General features: G+C 50.1%; 8 protein-coding genes across 8 annotated transcripts; 4 read left to right on the top strand and 4 right to left on the bottom strand.

Annotated features, from left to right (window-relative positions):
* Positions 1-1,194: 1,194 nt before the first annotated feature.
* BO80DRAFT_254972 (calmodulin) lies at positions 1,195-2,439 on the top strand. The gene is made up of 6 exons (XM_025714667.1): positions 1,195-1,225; positions 1,336-1,392; positions 1,478-1,493; positions 1,603-1,728; positions 1,791-2,003; positions 2,057-2,439. Exons 1-6 carry the CDS (start codon positions 1,223-1,225, stop codon positions 2,089-2,091), a joined length of 450 nt encoding a protein of 149 aa, XP_025578391.1. The 5' UTR covers positions 1,195-1,222; the 3' UTR covers positions 2,092-2,439.
* Positions 2,440-2,774: 335 nt separating this feature from the next.
* BO80DRAFT_432267 (uncharacterized protein) lies at positions 2,775-3,830 on the bottom strand (the record flags this gene model as incomplete). The annotated part of the gene is made up of 2 exons (XM_025720782.1): positions 2,775-3,756; positions 3,817-3,830. The coding sequence occupies 2 exons, from the start codon at positions 3,828-3,830 to the stop codon at positions 2,775-2,777; spliced, it is 996 nt and encodes a 331-aa protein (XP_025578390.1).
* A 1,249-nt stretch (positions 3,831-5,079) lies between these two features.
* Positions 5,080-7,461, top strand: BO80DRAFT_255070 (glycoside hydrolase family 47 protein). The gene is made up of 4 exons (XM_025714668.1): positions 5,080-6,026; positions 6,130-6,870; positions 6,935-7,192; positions 7,275-7,461. The coding sequence occupies exons 1-4, from the start codon at positions 5,317-5,319 to the stop codon at positions 7,321-7,323; spliced, it is 1,758 nt and encodes a 585-aa protein (XP_025578389.1). The 5' UTR covers positions 5,080-5,316; the 3' UTR covers positions 7,324-7,461.
* BO80DRAFT_486328 (uncharacterized protein) lies at positions 7,222-8,817 on the bottom strand (the record flags this gene model as incomplete). The annotated part of the gene is made up of 3 exons (XM_025723519.1): positions 7,222-7,945; positions 8,004-8,404; positions 8,545-8,817. The coding sequence occupies 3 exons, from the start codon at positions 8,815-8,817 to the stop codon at positions 7,663-7,665; spliced, it is 957 nt and encodes a 318-aa protein (XP_025578388.1). The 3' UTR covers positions 7,222-7,662.
* Positions 8,818-8,832: 15 nt separating this feature from the next.
* Positions 8,833-10,792, bottom strand: BO80DRAFT_462205 (uncharacterized protein; the record flags this gene model as incomplete). The annotated part of the gene is made up of 6 exons (XM_025722499.1): positions 8,833-8,892; positions 9,708-9,870; positions 9,922-10,064; positions 10,142-10,366; positions 10,419-10,523; positions 10,598-10,792. The coding sequence occupies 6 exons, from the start codon at positions 10,790-10,792 to the stop codon at positions 8,833-8,835; spliced, it is 891 nt and encodes a 296-aa protein (XP_025578387.1).
* A 615-nt stretch (positions 10,793-11,407) lies between these two features.
* BO80DRAFT_422444 (uncharacterized protein) lies at positions 11,408-11,953 on the bottom strand. The gene is made up of 2 exons (XM_025718822.1): positions 11,685-11,953; positions 11,408-11,592 (listed from the first exon to the last, which is right to left on the bottom strand). The coding sequence occupies exon 1, from the start codon at positions 11,892-11,894 to the stop codon at positions 11,694-11,696; it is 201 nt and encodes a 66-aa protein (XP_025578386.1). The 5' UTR covers positions 11,895-11,953; the 3' UTR covers positions 11,408-11,592; positions 11,685-11,693.
* Positions 11,954-12,860: 907 nt separating this feature from the next.
* On the top strand, positions 12,861-15,261 carry BO80DRAFT_400258 (putative GABA permease). Its single transcript, XM_025717511.1, has 7 exons — positions 12,861-13,460; positions 13,511-13,581; positions 13,630-13,743; positions 13,807-13,889; positions 13,937-14,338; positions 14,387-14,712; positions 14,770-15,261. The coding sequence occupies exons 1-7, from the start codon at positions 13,305-13,307 to the stop codon at positions 15,217-15,219; spliced, it is 1,602 nt and encodes a 533-aa protein (XP_025578385.1). The 5' UTR covers positions 12,861-13,304; the 3' UTR covers positions 15,220-15,261.
* Positions 15,262-18,324: 3,063 nt separating this feature from the next.
* On the top strand, positions 18,325-20,658 carry BO80DRAFT_462203 (FAD binding domain protein; the record flags this gene model as incomplete). The annotated part of the gene is made up of 3 exons (XM_025722498.1): positions 18,325-18,367; positions 18,412-20,336; positions 20,392-20,658. The coding sequence occupies 3 exons, from the start codon at positions 18,325-18,327 to the stop codon at positions 20,401-20,403; spliced, it is 1,980 nt and encodes a 659-aa protein (XP_025578384.1). The 3' UTR covers positions 20,404-20,658.
* Between the last annotated feature and the right edge of the window lie 1,491 nt (positions 20,659-22,149).

Here is a 22,149-nt window from a genome sequence, read left to right as displayed (position 1 = left end):
GCTTAGACACCCTTGGTTGGCTATTGTTACGGCGTGAGACATGTGTCACCTGTTCTATCTACATGATACTCGCTGGCAAACGGTGAAAGGTCCACTCTAATACAGACCGAAAAGTGCCATGGAGCTCGCAAGCACACATAGGAAGAAGGATCATGTGGACGTTTCTTTCCTATCAAGCAACCTTGTCGCTGTTGTAGATTGTTAAGATCAAGCTTGTGATAGTGATACGTGGTGGGACCCTCAATTGACATTGAACGGTATTTCGGTTGCAATACTGGCTGGCCGCTTGTGCATCAATATCAAGCAGTCGTAGAACTTTCAAGTAGGTCTGCCCAATCAGTAGTCTCAATCCAAGTACAAAGTGACCCCTAGTGTTAATTCGATTGCTTGATGCCGACACTACCAATGGGGACGTCGAACTATACAATTACCAGTCTATATCGATCCATGTCGAGGTCAGATTCGTGCTCGGGCACAGAATATACCAGACCTAGATATTATGTACTATACCGCCATGACCACCATAAGAATGGTGTCTAGGAATCGAGTTGAAGGCATCTAAATCAGTGGAAGAATCATATAATAGCTCATAGTAGCATAGCTGAATCGTCAGGTACAAAAGTGTCTCGTAGAAAGGTTCCCAGGTAAAGTGTTTGAACAAGGTTCGTCCTGGACGAGCAGGCGGGACTTGTTGCCTTCAAGCTTTGGTACTGCCGGGGATCCACGGCAGTAGTCGTCAGCAACTGGGCAGAAGGTACATAAGGCATACATACAAGGCTGCACCCAACATGCGGCTATTAGAGTGATTGCGACAAGGCAACGGGCGTTATCAGCAGGCAAGTATGATGGGATGCAGCAATCATGCAGCGGTTGGGAAGAAAAGAACCAACCAATTCATGGGGAGGGACGGGGAAAGGAGGCGAAGTGAGTGACAGACGGGCGCGGGCAGGTCAGCCTTTCCAGGCGCTGCGGGCACATGGTGGCCAGGGCGGGTCACGTTTCAGGCATAAGCGACCGCCTTGCCAGGCGTCCAGCTCAGTGGTCATTTATTATTATGATGGATTCGGGTTCCCCTTAAATCATCTTCCACCACCACCAACACCACCTCCTCCTCCCCCGCTGCCTTTACCGCTACCGTCAAACCACCGGCTTCCCTGTTCCTTTTCGCCTAAATCTACGGATTTCCTTTCTATCCCGTCACTTATTACACACAGTATTAACCATGGTATGTGTCTCCTTCCTCGCCGTCCTGGCCAGTTGTGTTGAAAATCCCCCACTTTGCGGGGCAGATCTCCCTGGCATTCTTGACAGAATTGCTTACATCGCAACGTCTAGGCCGACTCTCTGACTGAAGAGCAAGTTTCCGAGTACAAGGAGGCCTTCTCCCTCTTTGTAAGTTCCCCCTGAATGACTTCCGACCAGCGAAAGCGATAGGTTACTTCACAAGAATACATACTCATGTGCTTTGATCCAATAGGACAAGGATGGCGATGGTGGGTGGAATTCTGTCCCTTTCATGTTTATCTCTGGCGACTGAACCGACCGCGGGGTTGCCGTCTTCCGACCGACTTGAACTTAATACTGATGTGACTTGGGGAATAGGCCAGATCACCACCAAGGAGCTGGGCACTGTCATGCGCTCGCTCGGCCAGAACCCCTCCGAGTCTGAGCTCCAGGACATGATCAACGAGGTTGACGCTGACAACAACGGCACGATCGACTTCCCCGGTATGTGGCGTGTTGATATTTATAGGAAGAGGGAATGCGGGCCAGATATTAACTTCTGCCAGAATTCCTTACCATGATGGCTCGTAAGATGAAGGACACCGACTCCGAGGAGGAGATCCGCGAGGCATTCAAGGTCTTCGACCGCGATAACAACGGTTTCATCTCCGCTGCGGAGCTCCGTCATGTCATGACTTCCATCGGTGAGAAGCTCACCGACGACGAGGTCGATGAGATGATCCGTGAGGCGGACCAGGACGGTGACGGCCGCATTGACTGTACGTTTCTCATTCTTAACCATACGCATTTAATATACTAACCTGGTGTCCAGACAATGAGTTCGTCCAGCTCATGATGCAAAAATAATCGGCTTATCATGTTCAATTTGTCTTGTGTTAGCGGAAAGGGTGGGAGCAATGAAATCTACTCCACTAGTCCCATCTTTTATCTCAAACCGTCTCTTGTAGTCTCATCATTTGGCTATGATTCATACTTCCACTAACGGTCGAGCGCTTGCATTATCGTTGTTGATTTTGATGTTGCAGGGACGGTAGAGGCGACCATAAGTCTAAACTGATTGGAGCAAGCTGAGGCTGAAGGTATCGGATCAAGGGTACTGGATTTTCCCGGGCGCTGCTGCTTATCATTCATCATGCCATCATTTCCTCTTTCCCCTTCCCCGTTGTCCATAGGTCTTGTTTTCGATTTGTGCCTAATTATCCCATCACCCGTAGCGACTCGAATGCATATGATAACATTCAATCGCTTATCGACAACTGATTTCAATATCGACATGGGATGACTGTAGCTGCTGGCATTTAAATATATTGCCAAACAAAGCAAGCTTTCAGATGGCGACAGATGATGAGCGCTTGTGTGACATGGCCGACAACCCCCTCCAGTGCGTATCACACGCCACTGAAACTCAATCTACGAGAGATCTACGCCAGATCTACCATAGACTACCTTCATATCAAGGGCCCTCATAGAGGCAGATTGGATCGCATACATCGACGCAATTATCATCTCAAATTTAAGTCCTCTCATCCTCACCGATTAAACCTAAGGATCTCCATAAATTGCCTTGCCACATCCACCCCCGCATCCGGATCGGGATCCTCCTCCACCTGCTGCAAACCCTTATCATCGAAGACAGCCTGCGAGCCTTTTTGCTTCAACCTTCTCAAACGATTCTTGGCCTCCTTCCCCACATCCGGCAGCAGAATCGCTTCCCTGGCTCCATCGATGCCCAGCCGGGCCCAGAACTCCCGAATCAACGCGGCACTCGCCGCATATTCGGCATCGATATCCGCATCCTCAATAGCATCCGGGAATGCCATATCAATTGCGGAGTCATCATCAGCTATTTGCCCACCCCCCTGCTTCCTAGCCAGACCATGCGCTGAAAGTGAATCCACTACAGACGGACCGCGCCACTCAATCTGGACAACAGTCCCCCGAACCCTCGCTGCTGGTTGCGTTTGTCGCACATCCCCGACTCGGACCCGGAAATCACCCACATCGTAGACCGCACCACCCGGCACGGTCGTCGTGTGTCGATGGCACCAGAAAGGCTGGCAGGCGTAGCAGAAATGCTGGAAGAGAGAGTTGCAGGATGGAAGTGGCACCGTGGTCATTACCATCGGGCCTCCGGACTGGGATTGCTGCGCTGCGGCAGAGGAAGTGGGAGGCACTGGTGTTGGGCCTGGAGCTCCCATTGGAGTAGGATTGGCCGGTGCTCCGGCTGTAGAGGGGGTCGGGCGGTGGTGTCCACCTTTCTCGAGCGCCTCAGAGGTGTAGATGAAGCCATGGTTTGCGTGGAAAGATAGTGAAAGGAATTGCATGTAGCGCGGTTGCACTTGTCGTTGGGAGGCTGAGGCAGGAACACATGATGGTGTATCTCGCATTAGCCTGTGTTCTAAGAACCAACGACCTACTAATGTTGGTTCCTCTGCTAAGGCTGTGTGCAGGCGTTCGGTGACGGTCGCCAGCCCTGTTGAGGCATTGGGATTTGATGGGATGAAGTATACCCTGGGTGGGGTGAGTTAGTCTCAGGGTTCAAGCGTGATGGATACTTTGTCGCGCGCTTACCCTGTGATAGGCATCTGTTTTGTATTTGGGGTAAAGCTCTATGGAAGTTTCTTTCCGATCTTGATCGGGCTGGTTACGGATGCAAGCACGTGCCTGTGATGAGAATGCAAGAGGGGTATCTTCTAAGCGCAAGATGATGGAGGGAGTGGATTCAATTGCTAGCGACTGTGATATCAAACTGCGCAGCGCATGTTATTCTTCGTGCCAAGGGTGCTTATGTCTATTGCTGAATCAGTAAATTGACAGTAAGGGAAGTAAGATGTGCTAGGGGCTGGATTGTTGGTGAGAATCCTTACGTATTGGGTCCAATACGGAGTCCTTGGTAATAAGGATGTTAATTAATATGTTCTAATTTCGTCGAATGTCTCGAGTGTTGGCCCCAAACCATGCAGTTTGACCCGTCATGTGTTGCTTGGAGCAGGTTGCCAGTGTCGATGCCTGGACGGCCAGGCACCGATGCAAACCGAACAAAACAGGTTCACGCATCCTGGCCATTGGCCTGGCCGCCTGGGGCTTTCTCTCCCTCCAACCTCCGTATTGGCGTACTTCGTGGCGTTTATCCAGGCCCGCCTCCACCTCACACGCAATTAAATCTTGGGCCGTCTGGGTCTCGGGGGTCCACCTCGAGCATTCTATCCCCGACCCTATCCTTGACTGAGCAACCAAGGGCGGCCCTCTGAACCGTCTAGACCTGAGTCTCTGAATCTGCCAACCCCAGGGGAACAATTCCATCCTCTCTGTCAGTGCCAAGACGCGGGACAAATACTCCGTCAATGAGGCTGAGACCACAAGGGGGTCATAGTTTTGCAGTCGAAGACGTCAACAAGTCAAGAATAGAAAATGGCACCCGCTAAAGTCGGATTAACCCTCCCCCTTCGCGATCCTTGAGGCTGGTAAGGGTCCAAGGGGCCACTAGCTTACGCAATGAGCAGATCCTTCCGCCATATTGCTTGTTTGCGCTCCGCTCAGCTATTACTTACTCCGGTAAGCTCAGTCGTCACTGAACCTTTTTGCGGGTTCACGCTCGCCGCTTTGCGACCAACATGCCACCCAGGACTGGGCGCTGGGGGGATGGAGCAATAAACGCTTGGATGCAACATGCCTCCACTGCACCGTCCATGCTTATTTGTTAGCTTTAGCTGGGACAGAAAGGCCGGACCAGGGGCGATTCCTTGCGAGTTGCGACAGGGTATATACGGCCCCCCGATGCCTTGTTCAGTTCGTACCGGCGTGTTGCCCTTGCGAAGAACCGTCGTCTCGATCAGTCCTTTCGAGTCGACCTTGCAAACCATCCATCCCCTCGTTTAATCTCGTGCTCGGTGTCAACAAGCTGAGCCGACTTCTGTTTAGCCTCGCATCGAGCATGCTCTCGCATCCCCGATGCTACCTGTCTCTTGCTTAATATAATCCATTGCTGTATCCCTACAGCTGTCCTCTCCCTTAGTGTCCTTTCGTCGTTTATTTAGCGATTCTTAATCCAGTACTTCTCCATTGTTCGCCATGATGATATCACGACGGAGCTATCTGCTTCCCACTATCATTCTCCTGTGCATCACATACGCCCTTTTCTCGAACCTCCCGCCCGGTGCGGAGCCACCCAATGCCCACAATCACCTATACCAACAGTATGCGACCGACCCTCCTCCACCCAAAGAAGGTAGGACTCGTTGGCGCAAGCATGTCGAACAATACCCAATCTCCGATTATATACCCCTTCCCACGTCTGCGACGTCCCCCATCCCACGGATTCAGTATGACTTCCCTAGGGAGTCGTGGTTCGCGCGATGGGGAAGAGTGAAGCGACAGCGTGCGGTCAAGAAAGCATTTCAACATGCATGGAAAGGATACAAGGACAATGCCTGGCTAGAGGATGAACTCTCACCCTTGACCGGTGGCCATCGCGAGACATTTGCGGGTTGGGCTGCTACTCTAGTCGATTCCTTGGATACGCTCGTTATCATGGGCCTTATGGACGAGTTTGAGGAGGCTGTGGAAGCAGTTGAATTCATTGATTTCACGACCACTAATGCCATCCAAATCAATATCTTCGAGACCAACATCCGTTACTTGGGAGGGCTTCTTGGTGCCTACGATTTGACCCATGGTAGATATCCGGTCCTCTTGAAAAAGGCAGTTGAAATCGCCGACATGATCTATGGATCTTTCGACACACGTAACCGAATGCCCCAGTCGCGGTGGGAATGGACCAGGTAAGGCAGATTATAGAGGCAGATTCCTCGGTTACCCAGAGAACCCGTTATCGCCTTGGGGTACCCTTCTCCAGTGAGCAGTGCCATGTTAACCGGGGTCTAGATCTGCTGGAGGTCTGAAAATTGAACCAGGCCGAAACACCATACTTGCTGAACTCGGGTCCTTGAACCTGGAATTCACGCGGCTGTCTCAGCTGACAAATGACCCCAAATACTTTGATGCTATTCAGAGGATCACCGACTTCCTCGAAGAATCCCAGGAAAAGACCAACGTCCCTGGGATGTGGCCCCTGATGGTAAATGCCAAGGACCTGGAATTTGCCGACCCCCGATTCACCATCGGAGGAATGGCTGACTCGACATACGAGTACCTCCCCAAGGAGCACATGCTGCTAGGAGGACAAACAAGCCAGTACCGTAAAATGTACAACTCCTTCATGAAGGCATTGAAAAGCCACTTGCTTTTCCGCCCTAAGACACTGGACGGCCGAGACATCCTCTTTGCCGGAAACATGCGCGTCTCCGAACCCTCCAACGGAAAGGAAACCCTAGAACCACAATGGGAACATCTCAAATGCTACCTGGGAGGCACCGTCGGCATCGGCGCTAAGGTCTTCGACCGTCCCGAAGAACTATCCATCGCACGAAAGCTCGTCGACGGCTGCATCTGGGCCTACGACGTCATGCCAACCGGCATCATGCCCGAAGTCCTACATCTCACCGTATGCAAAAACCGGGAAAACTGCAAATTATCCAAAAGTGCCCGTACGGGCAAAACGACCTCCGACGGGAAAAAGCTACCACCAGGCGTAGCTGATATTCCAGACGCCAAGTATCTACTCCGGTATGTTCCCAACATTTATTTACCTTGCCATCTCTTCTGAACTAATCAATTCCATGAATGACAGACCCGAAGCCATCGAATCCGTCTTCATCATGTACCGCTTAACCGGAGACACATTACTGCAAGATGCCGCATGGCGGATGTTCCAAAATATCGAGAGAATGACCCGTACCTCGTACGGACATGCCGCCATCTCCGATGTTCGGGATCCTGAGTCCCCGCAAATGGATTATATGGAGAGTTTCTGGTTGGCGGAGACGCTGAAATACTTCTATCTTATCTTTTCGGAGCCGGATCTGGTGAATCTGGATAAATATGTTCTGTAAGTGCTTTGTTCATGCTTTTTTTTTTTTTTTTTTCACATCTCTTTTCGGGGAATGGATTTACTAATAATGTTTGGGCAGGAATACGGAAGCACATCCGTTTAAGCGTCCGACTGCTGCGAGTCAATAATGCCGTTAGGGTTTGGGTTTATTGTTGTTGTATATAGTGCGCACAGGGCCTATGCATTCCGTGTGGGAGTTAGTGTTTCAGTCTTTAATATGGTCATCCGATACCCTACCGTAATGACCGTCCGCCTAGTCCCCTGTATATAAGAATCCTCTCATTCTTCTAAGAACTTTCCCTCCTGACTCTAGAAACATCTTCACCCTTCGACAGCTTCCGCACCGGGTATCTCAAAGAAACAGGGACCACATCAAGTCACGGCAGACATACAGTGACAGTTCTTATAACAATTTTACGCAAATATCATTCGCCGATAGAAACCCATGTTGTTGTTTTTTTTTTTTTTTATTTTGAGACGGTCTCCGCACAGAATAGACGTACGTCTCCGACCCTACACATCATGATTGGAGGGCGGATCTGAGAATAAATGGAAGTGGCCTGATCGTAGGTTTCATGGGAGGTCCAGCCATCCCTGCTCATGATTCCCGACAAGGCGTCCCAGAAGTCTTGGACTTCATTCCAGCCTTCACCATCCTCGTAATGTTGGCGAATTTCTTCCAGGGGTAAAGGTGATGGGGCACTCGGCCGTACGGCCGAAGAGATTCCACTTCCTGCCAGTGCAGACATCCTTTAGTAATAAGCCCCATTGGTCTAGTATGCGAATTTTTACTTTCTTCCCCACTTACTTCTGTATCCTGATTAGAGACTCTCGTAGGGGTAGAATATCCCCGTCCCATGTATTTCCCACGAAGTGGATAGGGTCTGTTAATGTTTTTCCAGTCGGGTATTGGAACACTTTGCTTAAGATGGGGTTTCTTTCTGCTGTGTATTTCTCATAGAGATAGACTAGGATCGAGTTGGTGACTTTGTCCTTCACAGCGTTTGGCGTCTTTTCGTCCAGTTGCTTAAAATTCTCGGGTAGTTCGAGGACCAGGTCCCCGTTGTAGTCGAGAAAAATGAGGATGACGGCCTTCGAGGAACAAAGGACCAGTGCCTGTGCTTTGCCAGTCGATGATGCTCGTGATATGACCACTATCGTCGACGAAAATGTTCGGAGTACGAAGATCGGGGTGCCATAAGAACGAGCCTAATATATCTTCCTCCTGTCGTCAAGAAGTCTGGCCCAGCATTCGGGTTTGGAATTCGAGCAATAACAGTCGTCCCGTTGCCCATGGTGAGCTTGAAAGACTTGTTGTATGACCCTTCCCCTATCTTTGCCATACTAACACAGGAACCAGAAGATGATGATTCCACAGCGATTTTCTGTAATTCAAGTATATCAAATTCACGATACCTCTCTTGAAGTTGTTGCCTTTCGTTCCAAACCCATCGTCCACTAGTATAACTAAAGAAATCCTGTGTATTTCCGGCAATATTAGCCATCTGGGGCTGAGGGCGTTGATAGGAATAATGTCGGCTGAAAATGGGGAAGAGGGTGGTCTCTCTAGACGCTGGCACAATACTCCGAATCCCTTTTAACATGCGAGGGAACTTAGGCATGATTGCTGCAAACTATCAGGCGGTCATGGAAAGGTTATCGTAGGAGTCGTAGCTTTCGGTTTGGTAGGCAGTCTCCTTAGGTATTAGTCATTACATATTTGTGTTGGAGAGCCGTGCGTACTGTGACAGATTCCCCCGCATATACGGAGTATAGCATCGTCCAAGTATAGCTATCAGCAGCAAGAGTGTAAGGAAATTCGTCAGCAAAATCCCTTAGATGAAAGTGCTTAGATCATATTCAGGACATGTAGGATGGGTACTAGACAGGCTATGACCTGGTGGTTTATATTTATATCGAGCAGATAAATAAACTCAGACACAACTGGGTTCGCAGCGAGGCGTAGTCTGAAATTAAGAGTAACTCATGGCAAGCAGGCGTCGCCTCTCATATGTATCCAGCACGACATACTAGAATCGTACATAAAGATAACCACACGATTATTTACGATCATAGATATTTTCTCTCTTCGAGAATCAGAAGGCTGACCATACAGAGGCATCACATACACTATTTACATTCCTTTCGATACGACCTAGCGACTCCAATCCGTTGCAGCAACACCCAAACTAGACCCCCCGCCACCATCACCATTATACTCAACAGAATACTCCACATCCTTGCGGATAATCATCTTTGAACTCCCACAACTTCCACCATCACTCCCACCGCCCCTCGCCTCCTCCATCTCCACAAGTTCCATCGTATGTCCAGCACCACACTCCAACCCTCCCGCCCCTCTAGACATCCTCCTCGACATCCTCCAAGATCTCCCCTCACCCGATGCTATATACGTCCCCCTACCCCCAGACCCCGAATCCACCTTCGCTGATTTTGACACAGCACTACTCTCTAGATTTGAATCCCCCGCTGTACCGTAGTTGGTGCTCACAGCCGCCATGAATGGTCGCAGACAGAAGACACTGCATGCCACGAGAGCGTAGTTGAGTTCTACTTGCGCCCAGATGATGGGTATGACGACGGAGAGGGTAGGATCGGGGGAGTGGACTTTGCGGTTGATTGTGTAGATGTGAAAGATGGAGAAGATTATTAGGCTAGGGGATTGGGTCAGTATTGTTTGAGAGAGCAGTAAGCATGCTACTCACGGCAGTCGAATCAAAAATGCAAACCCTATAGTGAATTTGCGCTGAAAGGGCATGAACAGTCCCCAGAGGAGGGCGATAGCTAGGCCGAAGATGATCAGTTCGGTGGTTATGTCTAGTGCAACGATGAATTGCCAGCGTTGGATCTTTGGTTGTTAGTTGCGGTTGGCTTAGATGACCTGGTTTGTTTGAAGGGGTTGGGGGGGGGGGGGGGGGGAAGTACCAGATTTACGCATTGTGCTCCGGATCCTTTCCAGGGGCGGTTGAGTTCGCAGTTTACTGCAATTATGAACACGGCTGGAATGACCCATGCGGTGCAGAGAGCGAGTGTGGCGAGGGTGGCTCGGTTGTGGGATTTCTGGGGCGTGAGGCGGAAATAGATGCCGCAGACGCAGCATTTCGAGATATAGATAGTGATTAGGTAGAGAATGTCACTAACTGTGATGAGCTGGAGGCGGTTAGGGAATAGTACTTATGAGCAAGTTATGATTTAGACGTACGGTCTGGATCTGGTTCACTTGCTCGGGCTTGAGCAGGTGGATTGATGTCCCGAAACCATTTGACACTGCGTCAAACAGCAATGCTGCTTGCACGATCGCCACGGCCTGTGGTGTCGACATTTGTTACTTTGGATCTGTGGTGCAGTCTGGTCGTAAATCAGGCAAGAGGAGTAACGTACCGTCGCTCCCAGGAGGAGATAATCGTCATACGCGAATGGCGGATGCAAAGCGAGCCGCACATAGAGCCGGATGAAGAAGCTGACCAGCGATAAGACCAGTCCAAGCGCCCCAGTGATAATAACCCAAGCTCCATGATGCAAATCATCGACCACCTGGAAAGGAGGCGATTGTCCCGGTGGGACATACGTGCCCATGGCGGAGGATGAGTCGACTCTCCTCGAATCTTAAAACTAGCAAAGCGAAAGCAAAGACCAAGTACGGGGGCATTGACCACGATAGCGGAGTCAACTTTTTATGCAGGGCGGAATGCTTGCTTGCTTTTCCACGGTATCCTCGTCATGGTTGGTTGCCAATCCCCTGGGCCTGATTGAGAGCCCGTGCATGACAAGCAAGATACATGATGCATGTGTCGGAGCATGTCTTCTTTCAGGCATGCCACCACCTGCTGGGATGGCAGTGTCGGGACAAAAATGATTGAGCTGACAGACGGATCAGCCGCTCCGTTGCCTCGCTTCAGAGGCTCAGAGAATGAAACGCGCGAATCTTCCTTTCCAGTCGTTGCGCAAAAGCAAGCATGACCACTGAGATGAGCAGTAGGTCTGCGCTGATCTAGATCCCCCAAATCAGCGCCATTAATGAACTGTGTGTCTACCCACTTTTACAGTCAGGTGGACGCACGAGGAGATGCAGGTTGTGGCGATGCCGATGGATCGTCGTTGCCGGTTGCGGATTTGATGCGGGAAACAGACAATCCCCCACGCAGCTTACAAACGGGATAAATTTCGATCTACGGGATAGGGAACAGGACGTTATTGAAAGCCCTTCTTCTATCAAGTACTATGCCCATTATCCAATGATGGAATGGAATCGATCTTGTTATTCAATACCTCCGTCCTCTCGCCCTTGATCTTCTTCCGTAGCTAGTGTTCCAGGATAGATACATGACGTCTAGCATCCTTCTATCCTCCAGAGCCGATCGTTCCCGTCTCAATTACTGAATTTATGTTAGCTACGTGCAACCCACTTCTGCTGTTTGACACGGAATGAATCGTGAAGCAGCTCTTGTTCTAGAGTAGGGAGAGGTACCCTCGATGTTTAACCACTATAACCGCACCCCTCGCCCTGCATTGCGTTTTGAATACATTGATGGAATTTGTCATAGTTCTCGTGATTCGCGCACCGTACGGCCAAATAACCACAGTTCTGAGCGTAACGGGTGGATGGAAATCCCAGAACAGCTGCTGAGGTGAAGGAAGCGAGCGATAAGATAGAGATAGTAAAGACGGTGACCTTCATTGTGCAGAGCAATTTGGGTAAGTGCTATGATTGGGGAAGCTTGAATGCTGAACTTGAAGGTCAAATTGATTTTGCAGAAATGGGGGATTGGGTTGCTTTTAGCGTAGAGAATGCATTGCGTAGGTCTCTTGTCATTGTCGAACCATGGAACTGTCCTGGTCAAGCTTCTTCCCATGGAGACATGATGACGTTCACAGAAGGTATACTAAATGTTCTAGACTCAGATAGAGCAACGCCTTATCAAGTTCCACCAAGCATCGTTTGCATTGACATGACCTGAGATTATGTAGCTTGGAGGTTTCTCTCTGGGCCTCAATACCAAATTTTATCCCCGCTGCGCGAAGCAATGGGTTCCAATTATGGAACTACTCTGGGAACAGTATCCCGGAGTGGTGATCCATGTGTTCATAATGGCAAGAATCTTGATTCTGATGGCTAAGTGTATATTCACGTTGTCTGAACGATCAGAATCCCGCTCCTCCTAACTTGACCTAGAGGCTGCTGGATAGAGGTCTCCAGTCACTGAAGTAACACATAGTAAGGGAGAGGTATCATGGAAGGCATACTATGCGGGAATAGACTGGCCAATTATACAAACAAAGGTCATCAATTCACATGCCACAACCAGGAGCTCACTCAACCAAGAACGGCAAGGTCCAGGCCATGTCAATGGCTTTCATTATGAATCTGTGAAACAATTCAGCGTGCTGATGGGAGCGGATCCCGGTTGAGTCCCACGTATCGGGGTTCGCTCATCCGGCATTCTATTTCTTCATGCTTACAAAAGCTGCAGATTAGTGGTCCATCCCATCTCTGTCTGCCTGTTCACGAGAAGGGTTGACTCTTCAAAGCTCAAAGCCCACGTTTTGTTATCCGCCGATAGTCGTGCAACCAACGTGGGGGTAATACGGCCCAGGCTGCCTCCAGGTCTCTCCGCGGAGATTGTCTGCCTTCGTTTTCCAACCCCTTACATGATATTAGGCTTCTCTAATGACCATAAGTAAGGACATATGTCAATGAGGTCTCAAAGATGGGTACCCTGAAACTTTGCAAGATGGATTCCATGCCCTACTGTTGAGCCGTGGCCTTGATGTCTTCGGTACAATCATCAATGTGCCCAGGTGCGCGCTCGTATAACAATCCCGAAATCAAGAACCAGAAAAAGCAAACAGCACCCGATCTGCGTCGCGAAGCTACCAATGCGCACTTGCGATGCGGGGATCGAGTTGAAGCTTGCCTTTCTTTAGCATGCTGTGTTCAGCTGAAAAGATGACCTAGTGCCACACAAACAAATCGACTCCTAGTTGGACACCCACCATAGGAGGTGAATACTGGCCATTATCTGCTGGGGTGCATCTCTCGACTTTCTGGACCAATCGAACTCGGCTCATTGGATTTCTCTTCTTCGACATGAATCTCGACAGCATCAGAGATCAAGGGCGGATACCCGCGAGCCGCCCCGGAGATGTCGAGTATGCGCCAAAGGGCCTTGTCGCCCCTAAGTATATGGGCACTGTTCGAGACCAACGCGACATGAGTACATTGGGCCGAGTTCAGGTTCTGCGGGTGAGGACCTCGCTCTTTGGCTTTAGCTGGCTTATAGTAATGCAAGACAGAGAAACTTCAAGTTCGTCTCGATTCTTGGATTTGGCTGCACGCTGATTTCCACATGGGAAGTCATCTTGACGTGGGTACTTATGTGGATAGGGTGAGACTCTTGGCTAACCCAGACCAGGTTTTTATCCAGTGGCCTGACTGATGGAGGTACTGCTGGGTTGATATGGGGGTTTATCATCGTTACGACTGGCTTCGCTCTTGTCTTTGCCAGCATAGCCGAGATGGCGTCCATGTACGTTTGCACCGCCAAATGTTGCCTGTCCAACGGGCGAGTCAACTCTAACGAGTGAGAAAGGTCCCCAACATCAGGAGGCCAATACCACTGGGTATCGGAATTTGCTCCTCGCAGGGGGCAGAAATTCCTAAGCTATATAACAGGTATCTGCAGGACCTGGGTTCCTCCTGGCTGAGACTGACAGCGATAGGATGGCTTTGTGCGATGGGCTGGCAGTGTGCCATCGTGGCCATTGCATATCTCGCAGGCACAATCATTCAAGGATTAATAGTGCTAAACCATCCGACATATGTCTTCGAACGATGGCACGGGACTCTACTTGTTATAGCCATCACTACTTTCTCCATCCTATTCAATACCTTCTTGGCCAAGAATCTTCCCATGGTCGAGGGGCTGATTCTGATCATTCACGTTGTTGGGTTATTTGCTATTATCATCCCGTTATGGGTCCTCGCTCCTCGAAACAGTCCCAAGGCGGTTTTCACCGACTTCAATGACGGAGGTGGATGGGGGAGTGCCGGCACTGCTACCTTGGTTGGCTTGTCCACCACCATCACCTCCATGATCGGATACGATTGCTCTGTCCATATGTGTAAGCGCCTCTTGCAATATGGAAAATATGATTCTAACTCCACAGCAGCCGAAGAGATCAAGGATGCATCGGAGACGCTCCCCAAGGCTATGATGTCCGCAGTAGGAGTTAATGGCGTCCTTGGTTTTATCATGATTATCACACTGTGCTTCACCTTGGGCGATGTCAACAACATCCTGAATAGCCCAACAGGCTTTCCGTTTATTCAGATCTTCTATAACACCACCAATAGTTACGCTGCGACAAACACCATGACGGCTATACTAGTCATTACACTCACAGCCAGCACGATCACTGAGGTAGCCACAGCATCTCGCCAGCTCTGGTCTTTTGCCCGCGACCAAGGGCTCCCGTTTTCATCTTTCTTCGCCTATGTGAGCGCTATTATTCAACGATTGTAAACCCGTTTCGACTAATGTCATTCTTTGCAGGTTACTCCCGGCTGGAACATACCTCTGAACTCCGTCCTTGTCTCACTTATTGTTACCGCTCTCTTAAGCCTCATTTATATCGGGTCCAACCTAGCTTTAAACGCCATTATGTCACTAACAATAACCTCTCTCATATCAGCCTACATCGTCTCTATCACCTGCGTTCTCCTGAAGCGACTGCGCGGGGAAGTGCTCCCACCGCGGCGGTGGTCGCTCGGCCGTTTCGGGATGGCCATCAACATCGCTAGTCTAGCATTCTTATTTCCAATATTTGTCTTTTCGTTCTTTCCGCTGACCAAAAATGTAACCGAGCAGAGTATGAACTGGGCTGCGGTTATGTACGTGGCAGTGGTCGGGTTTGCGTCAGTGTATTATTTCTTCTTGGGGAGGTATCAGTTTGTTGCTCCCGTGGTGTTGGTCAAGCGGGAATTTGACCTGAGTGATATATAATGGTGAGCGGTAATAGTGGGAATTTATCCTATACTTCGGCGCTATCTTAAATATATACGTCTTACGGAAGTTAGTACTTGCATACGTATAACATAAAAGGCACGTCTGCAGAGAAGCGAACAATACCTCCATTCATCCAAGCAACCCAAATCCGCACGCATCAAAACTAGCACCCCAAAGAAACAAAAATAAACTCAAACTCCCATCCCCACCTTAGCTCCACCTTCAACACCATCCCAAAACGAGAAGGCAAACAAAAAAGCGACCCAGTCAGGGAATTGGGTAAACCCCGGAAGTTGGGTATCCATTCTTCCCGCGGAAACAGCCTGCACGGCCAATCCGCAACTGTGGATAAGACGTCAGAAACACTCCCAGGTCGGCCGGAGATGCTTTGTTCACAGGGATCTGATGGCAGTGTGTCATCGGACAAGGATGCATTCCACTTCGAAACCTTGAAACGCATGTGTCCGTTCTCAGGGACCCCTGACGGGCAGCCCTGGCGAACCATTTCCCGACCAGGATGCTCGGGGTGGGTGCCTTGTGTGTAACCGTGTACAGGTCGCACTCTCTGGAAGGAGAAAGAATACTGTGGACGGCTATAAGGTTCTTACTGGCCTAGTTTGAATCTTGATTGTACTAAGATTTGCTAAATAACAGAACAGGATGCACTTTGAAGACAGTCAGCCGTCTCCCAAGGCACTGGAAATGACAGCTCCATCAGGAGAAGCCCACAAAGAAAGTACGTGTCGTACTTTATGTGCCGTGCCAACCTAGATTCTCGTGTCAAAGCCAAAGGAGCCCACCTTTGCTACTAGTCACTACTAGTTAGTCCGGCGCCCAGCCTTGGGGGCCTGGGGTTTCAGCACGATCAGATAAGCCCCCGTCGGGTGCCGAGGGGACGGGAATGGGTATTGCGTAACGCGAGCCTAGGTCTGGACTGAGCTTTTGAGAACGATTTCAACAGAATTGCTTCCTCGTGCTACAGGGCAATTTTCCAGTTACGGTGCTAAGGACACGATACCCTGTACAAGATGCGTTGAGAACCCAACAGAAACCCAGAGGACAATGCATGCAGGTCACTCAGCTCCGTATTTCCGTCCGCTGCATCATAATCAGATCACCCACCCCTGATCTTCCCCCCAACCCGCTATGGAGAACGACGGGTCGTTTCCAGAACTTGATGGTGTCTGACTAGTTTTATTCTGGAAGAGTGAGACTATTGACGCTAGGTGGTGGTTTTAGTCATGATTACGAGCCTTACGGGGATGCTGCAGCCCTCTGCTCCGTAGTAATGGGCGGGATGAGCTTCCGATTATTCAAGGGATGAACGCATATCTGATGGAATTGATTGATTTGATTGATAGGGCGAACGCGTCGGCCGATGTCGGAACGCGCCCCACTCCCGGGTGACCTGTCACATGCGGTTACACGGATCCGGAGGCGGGTTTTCTTCCGTCGAAAATTACGAACCTTGGTTGTACTATGGAAAGATTGACGGTTGAGTGGCGATTGAATTGGATAATACATATGTTGGGGAACTCGATAGATTGTTGTTATTACTTTGGATGGTTTGGGATGAGACAGTCGGAAGATCTCGGGCAAGTATTACCCGCTGGGTGGGATGAACACGGAGCGTCAAGTCCCGCAAGGACAAGACACACGGACACAACACGCGACTTAAGTTATCTGATCCGGAATAAGACACCTTGCCCACCGATCACGTGAACGGCCGGCGGTTGTCCTCCGGGTAGGTTCTTCTTCTTTGGGGGAATATGGGGAAGGTCATGGGGACAAAGTTCGGAGCGATATTCCGGTACGCATTCTGTGCTTTCGAAAATCATCGATGTACTGCCACGGAAAGAGGGAAGTTCACCAGGTGGTTAACCGAGGCCATAACCTGACTGTGGAGGGTTGCAACCGGATCAGATTAGATCGGTAACGTAACTCGGCTGCTGGTGGTTACGTACCGGTACGGGGAAATCTGGCCACTGCCGCTGTCAGCCCACCACCGGATGAACGATCTGAATGCGGTCGCTCAGTGAGCAATGAGGTGGGGGGTGATGATGATGACCTGGGCAGTTGGTTCGCATCCCACGTACGACTGATATCATATCCCAACCGGGATAATGATTCCATCGACCTAGCCGGACAGCCCATTCACTTGCCTCCAATTACTACCGCGTCAAGTAAACTATCCCGCTAGCTGCCGATCGGGCTGCCAACTCGATTGCTCCCCCGCGGGGTCTGAGCCCTGAGATGACCCAATCGGTGGCAGAGGCTGTAGACTGGACGTCTCCATCAGGTGGAGGAGATAGACAGCTTCTTTTCTGGGAGTATCCTTACAGAGTAAACTGTTTTGCCTGCGTGGGATAAATGCTTCCGTCGGTTTGGGCTGGACGGGTAAAGTTACATACCGACGGTAATGAACGGTTCGTTCCTCACCGACGGGGCAAGTGGCGAGGCCGACCGTCGCTTTTCGTGTCTCATTTCCTCATGGTTGAATAATAATTGTGTGCGACGCCGCCAGTCCCCTTCGCAGCGGCCACTTATCTGATTTTTCTCCTGCACGTGTTGAGCTACATTCCTCAACTATTTCTTCTTAGTCGGAGGTTTCAGCTGAAGCCATCGCTTGCTCTTCTCTTCCTTTCGTCCCCCTCTCACGCCCACCGATCGGACTATCGGCATCCTCCGTACGCCCACTGGGCCCGACAGACGAAAGAATCCCGACTAAGCTGCGACTAATCGCCCACCATCTGATGCACATCGTCGTCTAGTCCCTCGGAACCGTTATCCCGGCGCTGTCTGCCCCAGGCAAACTGCTTCCCGCCTCATTCCACCCCCCCATTCTCCGACTATTCCATCTCCCACTTCTGACCTGTTCTCCTGATTGCTGGTCGCATCGGGGTCTCTGCGTCACGCTTGCAGTGCCCACCTCTTCCTTAGCCTGTCCGATTCACAGGCTTGGTTGCCCCCTTTTCTACTTTCGACCAGCCAGTCTGCGATTTCTCAATCATTGACTATCTTCTTCTTCCTTCTTTCACTCTTCTCGCCAATTACTCTGGCCTGGCGATTCCGTCTCTCCTCTTCCGCTTCTACAGATTCACAATGGGTATGGTTGACGATATCGGGTGCTTATCACTCATTGCTTGTCCATAACTCCAGTGCAATTGTTAACAATTGATCTCTGAATAGTTCACGCCGTTCTTCCGCCCTCGAGGCCTGCGACGTCACGGACGTCTTTTGCACCCAATGTTGAACATGCGAGCATTCCCTTGTCGTCCACATCCCACCCCGACAACCCGGTACCCGAGGAGCCCCGTGGTGTTCGATCGCTCTCTATCACGGATATGAACTTCACCAACTTTACCATCTCCGCACCTTCATCGCCAGAGACTGACACTGCCGGTTCGGAGTCGGCGTCGAGTGTCCAGACTCCCGCCACCGAGATCCAATCCGATGCCGAGGAATTGACCGCCGATGGTCCTGAAAAACAGCGACGAGCATCCACCGTGCTCATCTCTCAGAACTCCGATGATATGAGACGTATTTTGGAAAATGTGGGATCTAGTGGCACACAGAAACTCCAGCCTCTCTGCTGTGGCGGTGGATGCTGTCGCAGCCAGCCATTGAGGGGCATTACTGCTCCTGTGGTCGGCGTGAAGCCCGTCACTCCTCCGGATAACAAGGCGTATCAGTGCCTTAACCTCAGGGTTGATTATCTCACATTGGACAGTGAGCTGAGCAACGTCGCTCCTCTGCCTGAGAAGACTGTCTCCTTCTCACCCGTCCCCGCGTCGGCTGTGGACATGAAGTTGGGACCAGCAGACCATCCTCCTACCTTCGTTCAACCTCACCCGCCATATAATGTCTACCGAGCGCCCTTGTACCATGCGCGCGAGCTGACCCAGGCGGGCGCGGAAAAGCGAACCTATCACTTTGACATTGACGTCACCGACTATCCCGCCGAAAGTGGCAATGTTGACTTCATTGTGGGTGGTGCTATTGGAGTGTGCCCCAAGAACAAGGAGGAGGAGGTTGATGACATCTTCAACCAGCTTGGTGTTCCTAAGTTTATGCGTGATAAGAAGATCACTGTACGCACCGAGAAGGGCCGTTGGCCCACGATCTGGGGTGATGACCAGCCCCGTGAGTTGATCACAACCCGGAGAGAGCTCCTCAATTGGTGCTCCGATATTCAGAGCTATGCTCCCACCAAGGATCTGTTCCGCCTGCTCGGTGAATATGCCAGCGAACCGAACGAGAAGAAGATCCTCATGTTCCTTGCTTCCGCCCAAGGCCAGGGTGCCTTCTGTGACCTGCGCACTAGCTCCCATATCACCGTCTCTCAACTGCTGCACGCCTTCCCCTCCTCTCATCCTCCCTTGGATCACCTCCTCTCCGTTCTGAACACTCTCATGCCCCGCTTTTACTCCCTCTCACAGGATCCCCTGCTTTCTTGCAAGCAGAAGGGCTCGGAGACCCGGCGTGTGGTCGAAGTTGCGGTCAGCGTGGCCGAGTCGAAGGACTGGAAGGGTGGTCTGCGGACAGGTGTGGGATCTGGATATCTCGAACGCGTCGCACGACAGTTGATCGAAGCCGAAAAGAAGGGCATCGACCCTCGAACCCTGAACCTCACCGTGCCCATGTTCCGAGGCCTGATGGCGAACCCTCTGGCCAAGCGCTTCGCTTCCGACGGTCCAATGCTCCTGATCGGAGCTGGTGTTGGCATTGCTCCATTCCGCGGATTCGTGCAGCGACGTCTACAGTCAGCCAACTGCGCCAACAAGGTCTGGGTGTTGCAGGGAGTTCGCGACTCCCTGTTGGATGAACTCTACCGTGGCGAGTGGGGCGTCGAAGAAGAAAAGGTCCGAACCGTGGTCCAGAGCCGTCGCGGTGAGAGCAAGTACGTTCAGGAAGAGGTGCGTAACCAGGCCGATCTAGTCTGGTACGTCATCAACGCCCTGGACGGCCGTGTCTTTGTCTGCGGCAGCGGCAAGGGCATGGGCGAGGGTGTCGAGGCCGCCCTGATCGACGTGGCCATGGCCAAGGGTAACCTTAACATGGAAGAGGCGACGTTGTTCTGGGACAACAAGAAGGAGGCAGGACAGTATATTGCCGTAAGTGCTACTTACTTACCTTGATTGCGGACAGTATGACTAACTCATCAATTAGGAAACTTGGTGATTGCTTGAAAAAGCTGAATTGACTTCAGCTGTACAGTGGATTGCATGCGAGATCACAGCATCGCATGCGGTTGACATTTCCGTTCGAATTTGTATGACTGAACCTTGGCTGGGTATTTTGTTTAATATTGCTTTAGCGGGATAGTTGGTTTCTTTCACTTTGTATCTACGGTTGATCCGGGATGCCGTCGAGGACGGGTTTGACATATAGATTAGTGTAACCTGGTAGCAATACCTAATGTATGGTGTATAACATATCCACGGTCCCTAAGACACATTAGACGTAGATAACTAACGTTTTTTAACTAGTATTAATTGGACAATAGTTGACTTCCAATGCTACGCAACCTGGCATCAATCAATGATTAGTCTCTATCGATATCCGTACGGAATAAACAAGCAAGTGATTTTTCACTTGCTTGTCTTAATTCGGGAGACACTGCTCAACTCAACAAGTCATACTACCTGTGACCCCACAATCAATAGACCATCAAGAACCCAAGTACACGAATATAGCATCAGAACCAGACCCCATCCGACCAGATATAGGAACATATATTGACACAGTATATCATACACCCATATAAGCAGTATATCACAACATCCCCATCGACTAAACGATTATGTCCAGACTGGCAGTCCCTCGCTAAAGGGAGAAAATCAGAGCCAGCTTCGGAATGCTAGATCTACATTGTCAAGACAGATATGAGACCACCATATATCATATGTGATCTTATCTTTTCCTGTAGAACCTGGAGGTAATATGGCTTGTCTTTGTACCTGCATTTAAAGAATTACTCCAAGCGCCAGATAAGTGTGCAAGCAGAGACACCCGTCCCCCTCCGTGACCAGCACCGAGGATTCACTCTCAATCTTCTCCTCTCCTCAGCAGTTGGCACAAACTACATTAGCATCGGCTGGAGCAGCTATTCGGTATATCCAGGCCAATCAACAGTTATGGGTAGTAATGCTCTGCTTCCTGTTTTCACCATCGTCACACAGGTTGATATCGAATCGAAGTTAGGTTCTTATCCCCAATACCCAAAATTTCAACCCCAACAACACCCATCCCTGGGCTCCCATGCAGTGAGGACAACGAAACCGACAAAGCACAAGGGCATGAATCTAGTTTCCCAAGATGATAACTAACTCGCGATGTCTTGATCACAGCATATATACAGATGTAGGGATTCAGATATGGGCAAAGGGTACTCCGTCGTCAGTATATGAAGAAACGAGCATTGAATGTGGAGAATGATTGGTTTTCACAACCGACTACAACAGTCTCTTGTGCAGGGTTGAAAGGAGGAGGGGGTGTTGTTCTGGAGATTCCTATGGTTTTTGGGTCGAATAGAGTAGAGTAGAGTAGAGTAATGCGGAGCTTTTCTTGATCGTGTAATGTGGTGACTTCATATGTAAGTGCCTTCGAGTTTTTTCTAATGTCGGTACATATAACTAAATCATAGAATCATCGTACGATCTAACGAATTAATAGTAATTTATCATGAATGGTTCATTACTTCGCTTATTCCTTGGACTAAAAACAGATGCCTATCGCTCATCATGATTGAGATCCTTATTCAAAATCATAGATCCATTAGGTACGTAGCATAGTATATATATATTGGTAAGACCATACTATCCCAATCAATATTCAGTGTTTGATTCAGCCTCATAGAATCTATTTCTCGAATATAAACTACAAACATCTTTACATAGCGATTAATTTCTAAGAAAGAAAGATCAC

This window comes from Aspergillus ibericus (assembly GCF_003184845.1).
Source record: "Aspergillus ibericus CBS 121593 unplaced genomic scaffold BO80scaffold_7, whole genome shotgun sequence".
NCBI classification, from domain to species: domain Eukaryota; kingdom Fungi; phylum Ascomycota; class Eurotiomycetes; order Eurotiales; family Aspergillaceae; genus Aspergillus; species Aspergillus ibericus.
The sequence above is the reverse complement of the archived record's forward strand: the minus strand, read 5'-3'. Positions and strand labels throughout refer to the sequence as shown.